This window comes from Asparagus officinalis, chromosome 5, assembly GCF_001876935.1.
Source record: "Asparagus officinalis chromosome 5, Aspof.V1, whole genome shotgun sequence".
Classification (NCBI taxonomy): domain Eukaryota; kingdom Viridiplantae; phylum Streptophyta; class Magnoliopsida; order Asparagales; family Asparagaceae; genus Asparagus; species Asparagus officinalis.
In genome coordinates, this window is record NC_033798.1 from 21,627,667 (window position 1) to 21,638,182 (window position 10,516).

General features: G+C 35.5%; 1 protein-coding gene across 1 annotated transcript; it reads right to left on the reverse strand.

Annotated features, from left to right (window-relative positions):
- On the reverse strand, positions 6,913-8,309 carry LOC109843678 (heat stress transcription factor C-1b-like). Its single transcript, XM_020412630.1, has 2 exons — positions 7,952-8,309; positions 6,913-7,554 (listed from the first exon to the last, which is right to left on the reverse strand). Exons 1-2 carry the CDS (start codon positions 8,174-8,176, stop codon positions 6,985-6,987), a joined length of 795 nt encoding a protein of 264 aa, XP_020268219.1. The 5' UTR covers positions 8,177-8,309; the 3' UTR covers positions 6,913-6,984.

Sequence of the window (10,516 nt, forward strand, 5' to 3'; positions counted from 1 at the left end):
TCAGTTGACGAACCTAGGGAGAGGTTGTATCCGAGCACTTGAGGAAGGACACGGACTAGAGACCAACACTTAGAGAGTGTGAAGTGTAGTTACATTGTGAGATTGTGATCGTTGATCGGTGAGCGTTGAAAACCGATATTGTGTGGTGTAAACGTTATTCGGGTAAGCGTAGAAAACCCGGTTGTGATAGTGAATTTCTCCCCGGGAGTGGGGAGCGGAGACGTAGGACGGAAGGTCCGAACTCCGTGATTATATTGTGTGTTTGCATTGTTGATATTGCCCTATCACAATTGTATATTTAGTTTAGATTGTTTACCCTTGTGTTGTATATCACTTATCCTTGCATATATCTTGTTGTATATCATACTTGCTAGGATAGTTTATTGAATTAGTTTTAATTGGCATAAAATCGGATTAGATTAACATAAGACCTTAATCACCCCCTCTCTAGCACCTCAACCATCCAATCCTCAAGCTTCTATGCCTCCTCCTATTGCCGAATCATCAACCCGCCCTTCTAGCTCTAGGACTCGTTCCCGTCCTCCTCATGCATTGTAGTACCAATCCTACCAGTATCCCTTCCACTTTAAACTTTCTGGTTGATAGGATTGAGAACATTAAGAGTAGGCAGGATGAATTGATGCATAGACAAGACAAGATGATGAGGGTACAAAAACAGTTTATGAAAATGTTCATGAATCAATTCCCAGAGCAAAGGCCTCCATCTCCGGGTTCCGGGCCATCTCAATCTCCTAACTTCTGAAGACATATTTTCATTGGCATTTTTATATTTTGTTTTTGAACTTATGTATTTTGGTTGAGAACTTTTGTATTTTGGTTTGCTTGTAAAAATTATGTGTTTCACTTATGATTTGTGTTAAAACTATGTAGTTTGGATGTTTTAGCTATGACATGTTCAGTGGTTTATATATTTGTATCACTTTTTTTTTTTTTTTTGATGCCATAGTGACACGTGTGAGCTATGATTAGCATAGTGCTACATATCCAAGTATATGTTTTTGCTCATATTGTGCTTCATATGGAAATATATTTATTTGTGTATGATTGTCTTAATTCTTTCATTTGATACATGCATTGAGGTATTTCGATAGGAGGAGTCTTCCCTATATGGTTATACTCACCCATGCTTTTATGTAGGGGGTGCTTTCGCTCTATTTTCTTATTGTTTTCCACATTTTGAAGTTGACAAAGGGGGAGAAACAAGTGGATTGTGAGTATTTTGTTTATTCTTTTTATATACCCTTTATGTAAATTGTTTGTCATCATCAAAAAGGGGGAGATTGTTAGGTTTCATGTTTATGAGCCTATTATCTAATCTTATTTTGATGATTAACAAACAATTTCTATTCTTAATTTCTAGTAATTTTGTTTCCCTATAACATGCATCCAGGCTAAATTTGGGCATAACGATGATCTTCAAGGAGAATGGATAAAATTGGAATGAAGCTGTCGCAATTAAAGTCAAGATATATTATCGCTTCATCTGCTACCAAGATCGAGCTCAAACATAGATTATTAGCTTGGGTAAAATAGTTTAGGTTTTTTACTTTATGTGCTCATACTTAAAAGCTCAAACTATTCACATACGCACATTTTGATTTATTGACAAAATAATGTGTTTTTGGATTATTGACTTAATACAACTATTTTACATCTTTTTCAAAGTCTATTATTCCATTCAAAAGGATTTCCAAACTTGTTTGAAATTGTTTTGTCAAAATCAAGTATTTAACGAATTAGTATTTTTGAACGTTTTGCAAAACAATGAGTTTTCACAAATGGAAAATGACATTTTGAATATTTCTCTTCCAATATGTTAATTTTCATGCGTATACACATTTTTTAAAGTTTTACTAATTTTAGAGTTGATTTACTATTTTAAATCAATTTTACAAAATCAACTCTTAATTAAGTCAAGATATGTTGTGTATGTTTATCGGTCGATCGATGAGAGTCCATCAGTCGACCGATACCCTTTCATCAGTTGACTAACAAACCAAATCATTCGACTTACTAGTGTAGATTTTCAGTCTATGTTTTTTCAGTCTCATCAGTTGACTGGTCCTATATATTAGTCGACCAAACGGCTATATTTTGGCTATAACGGCTAGTTTTGACTGGTTTATTTTGATAGGCTATATATAGGCCTTAAGACTTAGTTTTTCTTAAGAGTTTTTACAAGAGTTTAAAGAGGGTTTACACCAGATTATTTCTAAGTTTATGTGTGTTTGTTTATGTGAAGAAAGTTTCACAAAGAGAAGGCTTTCAATTTCGGATTTGAGGAGTTCAACCTCAAATTTATTCATCTACATCTCTTTGTTTAGAGAAGTTCTTCTTGTTAGACCCTAGAGGGGGGGTGATTAGGGTCTTATGCTAATCTAATCCGATTATATGCCAATTAAAAATAATTAACAAGTTATCCTAGCAAGTATGAAATACAACAATATATATTAGCTAGGATAAGCAATATAAACAACAAGATATATATCCTATATGATAAAAATATATGATGCAAGGATATATAAACTATACAAGGATAAACAATCTAAACAAGATAGTGGATGATATAGAAATGAGCAATGCACAATGGCGATATAAGATATGAACATAAATATGAATGAACGCCAAAGCACACTCAAACAAGCAATATGATCACGGAGTTCGGACCTTCCGTCCTACGTCTGCGCTCCCCACTCCCGGGGAGAAATCCACTAACACAATCCGGTTTGGAAGCCGAAACTTCTTCTACACACTCGGTTTACAAGTTCACCGAAAACTCTCACACAACAAACACTATGCAATCACACTCTACACCCACTAAGTGTTGGACCTAGCCGTGTCTCCCTCAAGTGCTCGGTTACAATCTCTCTCTAGGCACGTCAACCAACGCCACTCCTCTTAGGACGATCCCCGACTCTCACCACACACTCCTCACCCGGTGTACAAGTGTATTATAAAGTGATTCTCACAATAAGCACAAATATAACAAATGATTGTTCTCAAAACAAGGTGAGAACTCAATTAAGCACAACTCTTAGTCACAAACCCACAACCCCAAATTATACTATGAATGTAAATACAATAAGCTCAAAAGGTTGTGTGCGAACAAAGAGATATAAATCAAAACTAAACTCAATGTAGTTCTAGCTTAATAACAATGATAATCAAATATATAAAAGAGCTAGAAATAGAGTTTAGAAAACTTCTCAATATATCAAGAGGTAGAGGGAGAATAGTTGGATGCCCAAACACCAATAGATGATCTCCTCAAGCTCTTGTGAAATTGATTTCTCAAAGACAAACTCTCAAATGCTTAAAAGATTTTTAAAAAAACTTAAACCAAACATAAACCCTTGTTAAAACTTTCTTAAACTTGTTTTAAAACTCTCATTGGTTGATTGGAGAGCTGAAGGCAATGAGGTATTTATACCCTCTCAAAACTCAGCCAAAAACCCAAACAAAAAGACAAAAACAGCCCCCAGCAAACAGCTCAAGAAATAGCCGTTAGAAGCCAACGGATCTATTGTCGGTCGACCGGAAATTTCGTCGGTCGACCGATGGAGCTCTCGTCGGTGCCGCGAAATTCATCGGTCGACCGGAAAAATTTGCATCGCTGGTCGACCGGAAAAATTTCATCGGTGCGACCGGACCGGTCGACCGACGACTCTCTGTCGCCCAGTGAACACGAGAGCTCCGGTCGACCGGTTCGGTCGACCGGTTCGGTCGACCGGTTCGGTCGACCCGGTTCGGTCGACCGAAAACTGACATATATAAAAACAGGTTTTTTGACACATTTAAACAATTTGTAAAAATATTCATTTGACTTCTGAAAATTATGAAACTTTGGAAAAATTGTATATAAACATGTAAATGAATATGTTACAAAAGAATTTTCCAATTACATTTCCCATTTGTGAAAAAATCATCATTTGCAAAATAGTTCAAAAACGAATGTAAACATATGAGTTTGATGTTTTGACCTAAACCAACTTTTGAAACTTTACACAATGATTATGTAAACTTAATAAAATATGTATATGATTATTGTTAAGTCCAAAAACCAAGAAAACAATATTTTCACAAATACAATAGAAAGTAAAACGTATGAGTATGTATATGAAAATATATTTGTTTCATATCTATGTAGATAAACCAAATCACAATAATAAATATGAAACATGTAATTTCATATTTATAAACATGAAAACCAAAACTTGTGTTGTATATATATGTGATTACATATATATACAAGGAAACTAATAAAATGTGTGTGTATAGATAATTGAGCTTAGAGTACTTAACACACATAATATAAATCCTAAACTACATTACCTAAGCAATCTTGATCTTCAATTAAGCTTGACTTGGTACACTTGCGGATGAAGCTTGAACTTGATCTTTAACTTTGAATTGCAAGGCTTCACTGACATTCCGCCAACCTCCTTTGGATATCATCGTTGAAGCGCAATCCATCCATCCTCCAACAACGTTGTTTGTCTACAATACATAGGAATGCACAAACACTAGACAAACAACATTAGTAGTAAATTGTTTGTTAAACATCATCAAAACAAAGAGGCCAACACTTCTAAACTCATTCTCTAGCTATTTTTATATCTTGATTATCATATATATAAGCTAGATTAAATTGAGTTTAATTTCATTTACTCATTGTTTACACACACAACCACTTGAGCTTAAGTATTTCACATATAGTATACTTAGGTTGTGAGAGTGTATCTTTGAGTGAGCTTAAATTTCGTCATTGTCTTTGTTAGAGAACAAATCATTATTTGCACTCATTGTGAAAACACGTTGTAATACACAAGGACACTTAGACGAATGTCTTGTGAGATTGATAACGTGCATTGTAAAAAGTTTTCGCTGAGCTTTGAAAACCGATTGTGTAGTTATTTAGTGATAGTGGAGATTTCCTCGAGGTGAGGAGCGGAGACGTAAGTCAAGTGTTAGACCGAACTCCGTGATCATATCATTGTGTTTGTGATTGTTTTGGCGCACTAATTGATTTTATATCTTGTGCATGTTTATATCGCCTATTGGTTATTTGTTTATCCTTGCATATATCTTAGTGTACATCATATTACTAGGATATTTATTAATAAGTTTTAATTTGGCATCGAAATCGGATTAGATTAGCAATTATCCTATTCACCCTCCCTTTAGGGTACTTTCACAATATTCCTCCAGGACATGCATGTCTCCTTCGCTGTGTTGTTCATGGTCTCAAGCAGGCACTCCGCGCTTGGTTTGATTGTTTTCGTGATGTCGTGCTCAATGCGGGCTTTATGGAAAGTCATCAAAATGCTTCTCTGTTTGTTCTCACTACATCGCACGACAAAGTTTTATTACTCATTTATGTAGATGATATGATCATTACAGGTGATGATGTTGCTGGTATACAGTAAGAAAAATCTAAATTACAACAACAGTTCCACATGATGGATCTTGGATCTCTTCGCTATTTTCTTGGTCTAGAAATCTCTCATGGCCTGCAGGGAGTACTACTGTCTCAACAGAAGTATCTCTCAGATATTCTAGCTCGTGCTGAGCTAACTAACGATGTAACTATCGATACTCCACTTTAACAGAATGTCAAACTTTGCTCTACTGATGATGAGCCTCTATCTGATCCTACCCGATACCAACATCTTGTTGGTCAGTTGGTCTATTTATACATCTCTCGACCAGATATCTCTCATGCTGTTGGTATTGTCAGTCAATTTGTTGATGCCCCACGTTTTGTAAACTATGTTGCCTTATTACAGATTTTTTGGTATCTCTGGGGCACTAGCACTCGCTCTCTTATGTATCCTGCTACATCCGATTTAGAGCTTCGTGTATATTGTGATGCTGATTGGGCTGGTGATCCAACTACCAGGAAGTCTACCACAAGTTATTGTATATTTCTTGGTGATTCCCTTATTTCCTGACGGAGTAAGAAACAAGATGTTGTTGCCCTTTCCAGTACCGAGGCAGAGTATCGTGTAATGTCCACAACAGCTAAAGAGATTATTCATCTTCTCAGTGATTTTAGTATTTCTGTTCCAACTCCTACTCCTCTCTACTGTGATAATAAGAGTATCATCCAAATTGCTAATAATTCAGTATTTCATAAGAGGACCTAACACATTGAGATCGACACTCATTTTGTTCGTCAACAAGTTATCAAGGACAAGACAATTCAACTTCCTCATGTCTCATCCGTCGATGAGCTTGCAGATTTGTTAACGAAGGCCTTACTTGTTCATCGATTCCAGTTTCTTGTATGCAAACTCACTTTGTTTGACCCAACATGAGTTGGGGTGGGGTGGGGTGGGGTGGGGGGCTGTTGATATTTGGTTTAGTCTCACATTGGTTATGAGAGGACACCACCCACCTCTACTTGTATATATGTAGGTGTCACATTCAATACTTTAACTAAGGGAAATTTCCCCCAAAACTCTCTCTCTCTCTCTCTCTCTCTCTCTCTCTCTCTCTCTCTCTCTCTCTTAATAGCATTTAACCATAGAAAAAATGGAGCCAGCACAATGCACCAAAGTTGTGGGCATCTATAGTACTTCATGTTTGATCGCTCACATGGTCCCTCCTTTTTATGGGCACAAGTTCATGCATCTTGCCAAAGCAATACATCCAACAAACTTTAACTCAAGTACCACTCATCACGGTACATTGCGACCCCAATCAATGTTATGTTATGATCCCCATATATCTAACACTACCCCATAAATTCTCTGAATAATATATGTTCGTAGAAAATCGCGAGCTTGTTGACTCCTTATTGGTTGAAAGGACAGGAGAAATCTTCCTTAGCATAAGGAAAAATCTATGTGATTTTTACTAAGCAAACAAATAAGGTCTACAGTTTGACAAAAAAAAAACTGATGTTAATAACAATCTCTTAATAAAACATCCAAGGAATAAAACTTAACTCATGAAGTTAAACTAGAAAAATACATGGCCCAGTAATGAAAACGGATAAGCTACCGTATCTGTCTCCGGACCTCCAAACTCCGGTAATAACACAACTTGATCCTTTTCGGAACCAATTTGATCCTCAATACTCATAGAATCCATCTCATTTGCGCTACTATCATCAAATGATGGTGGAAGCGGTGGAAGAGAGTGAATTGAATCAGATAGTAGTCGCCGTTTCTTAGTCTCTTGATTTTGCTCCTTTTTGGAGAGGATGAGCCTAGGGAGCAAGTCAGGATCCTGGGCGACTTTCACAAGGAATGATATCATTTGGTGAGGCCTTTGCTCAGTCACTTGGAGTCGCTTGTTCATTCCTTCTAGCTCATCCTCAAGCGCCCTTTGCTCTCGTCTTAGCTGTCCCACTTCTTTAAGTAAAGTCTCCTCATGATCCTCTTCATCGTCTTCGACTCCTGGTTTCTTGTCGCATATCTCGTCTTTTTTCTTCTTTCGACGGACGATTAGGGGTAATAGATGTGTTTGGCCTCGGAGAAAAGATTCGTGCGCAAATTCCCAATGATCTGGGTCAACCTTTCTGAATCCCTAAACAAGCTCAAAAGATTAAACTAAGTCAAGTTTTCTATTAATTAAAAGTTAAAAGGTTAAACTAAGTCGAAACAACAAATTAAACATCCTTGTAAGAATATAACTAGAAATTAATCATAATTTTGCGTGTCGCTATATTAAAAATAACTAAAATGAATTATTAATTTGACTACTATCTCAAAGTATTGAAAATTGCACAAATTTTTCTGATCATAAAACTTCCAAATCAGCAGAATTGAAACACAGGATGAAAAAGAATTAAATATCATTCTGCTACATAACGAAATCAATACCAAAAGATTAAGGATCAATCAACCCAAAAAAACAAAAAACAAAAACAAAAAGAAAAAAAAAATTCAAAATGAAAAAGAAGCGAAGTGAGGCTACTTATTACGTAAGTGTTTAGCTGCCGAACAAAACTGGAGAAGTTGCTATGCTTGAAATAAGCAGGAAGAAGAAACAGAGAGAAGTCAGCAGGATCCAACACTACGAAACTATTGTTCTCTCTCCCCCACCGGACCAAACCGTCCGTCCGCGGGTCGGACACCATCTGGTACGTCTTGGCCACAAAAGGCGCCACCTGTACTTCAACGTTCGGACTACTGTTGTTGCTGTCCATTATTGAGTCCTAAACGACTGGAAGAAAGAGAGGCATATATTTATATGTGCGGTACATAAAAGATATTATGCTCTGTTAGTGTGATATGTTTATATGTATATGAGTAAGAGGTTAGGAAGGCAAGATCCACTATAGTCGGTTTCACTGTGGTGTTCTTCCAATCAAAAGGTCTCCATCTTTATCATCTCCCTTGAAAGATATTTTGCCTGTGGCCCATGGTCATTGGGTCCTTCCCCTTTCATACAACGGAAATATTTGGTTGGTCCCCCTTATTTTATTTTGATTTCTTGACTAACCCCATTTAGATCTAACAGTAGTTTTTGGTTCAAAGACTTCTTACAAGCGAAATCCAGTGACGTGTTGCTGCGATATTAAGTGTGAAAAACTAAATAAATATGGTGCAAGTATTTGGTTTTAAAATAATATTGTATACCTAATCGTTTAGCACAAACATATAGCAAAGTTCTAGCAAAAGATAATAACTTACACTATATAAAAAATTGATTAATTACATAATGAGTTTAAAAATAATTGATTAAGTACTTTGTGTCTAAGAGTAATTTTGGAAGTGGGTGAGTTTAAGAATAAATTGTGGTAAAGCTTTGAGTTATAGGGGCAAAAAACCCTTTTCTGAAAGTGTCAGTTGATTTTTTTATTAAAAAATTCGGGTATAACTTTAGGCTGTGGGCGAACAAGCTCATATAGAGTCTATGATGTTGCAAAATTAGTTATGAAAGAGGAAGAAGAAAAAAAGTGGTTTACTCATTTGGTCTAAAACTACAATGTATACACCATTTGAAAAAAATATAGTAAGTTAAACCAAATATCCTAACTTAGTCCTTAGGTCAAGCTGATTATATGCAAGCTGAGTTTAGAATTAATTATCTTGAGTATTTTTGGTCCAAGAGTGATTTTAAAAGTATGTGAGTTATAAACAAATGGGGGTAAATATTTTGGCTTATAGGTTAAAAACCAAAAGTCGTTGGATTTAAACCCCCTTTAGGAAGTGGATGAATTTGAAAACATATATGGTAAATTTTGGATCTGTCAAGACAAAAACACATAATGTGGTCAAAAACCAAAAAATAATGGTTCAAACAATTGGTTATATCGGACATCTAACTGGTTAGAAGTATATTACAAGAAATTTACATCATATACCAAACTACTAAGTATAAAGAGAAACATAAAGGGAGCATATAAATAAATTTGTGGAAAATTTTCAATCTAGAAATAATTTGGAAGTGGGTGAGTTTAAAATAGGAGGGGATAAAACTTTGAATTTATTGGTAAAAGATTTTTTTTATGGAATGGATACGTATAAAAACAATTTGGGTAAGAGTTAAATATTTAGGCTCTAAAAGACGATTTTAGAAGTTGGTGGTTTCAAAAGGAAATGGGGGTAAAGAATTGAGTTTATTGGCAATCTTTCTTCACATTGGTGGGAATAAAAATAAATGATGTTAAATTTTGGGTTCACAAGCAAACTAACAAAAAAATTAGGAAAATAAAGACAAACCCTAGAGGTTTAAGGTGACGTGACAACTTTTGAGAAATTTAAGCTTTTTTTTGTTTAACTAGTAGTAAATCCTACCACATGTAATATGTTTTAACCAAGTTAAATAATTTCTCAATTCTCAATCTCAGAATTACTTGCAATAAAAATAATAATAAATGCAGAAAATGAAGATGCAAGTTAAGATATCACCATAGAAAAGCACAACCACATAAGTAGAGATTTATAATGGTTCGGTAACTTGCATATATCGACTTCCCAAAAGCCTCTGGCTTATTCGAGATTCCACTCATTTGCTCCAACTTGAAATCACTAATAGAAAATTACGTATTCTAGACGGAATTTTTTCTGTCTAGAATGCTATTAAACTAAACGGAAAATTTTCGTCTGGAATATTCCGTCTAGGATAAAACATTCTAGACGGAAATTTCCGTCTAGGATAATGCATTATCAACAGCAACAAACTAGACCAACATCCTAGACGGAAATCTAGCTATCCTAGACGAAAATTTCCGTCTAGGATGCTCGACTTTTTACTAGTGAATGTGAGTTACAATTTTGATACTAGTGGAGTCAAGGATCTTCTTACACCTCGACCTTGAGAGAGTTGAGTGACTCTATTTACTAACTTCTATTTTCAACTAGAGACTGAGTCACACCTTGATCTTACGAAAGTCAATTTGCTCCACTTCAATGGCCACTCTAAACCATTAAGAGCTGCGTTCTGAGCTCTATCATTTTAGAAATAAAAAAACAATCACCTTTCACCTAGGAGATCAAAACACAATACAATATCTATTTTCATAAGTAGAGATTATTGACTT

Coding starts and splice junctions, on each gene's coding strand:
- LOC109843678 (XM_020412630.1), bottom strand. CDS start 8,176: ATGGACAGCAACAACAGTAGTCCGAACGTTGAAGTACAGGTGGCGCCT. Junction 7,555..7,951: donor TTCGGCAGCTAAACACTTAC/GTAATAAGTAGC, acceptor GAGCTTGTTTAG/GGATTCAGAAAGGTTGACCC.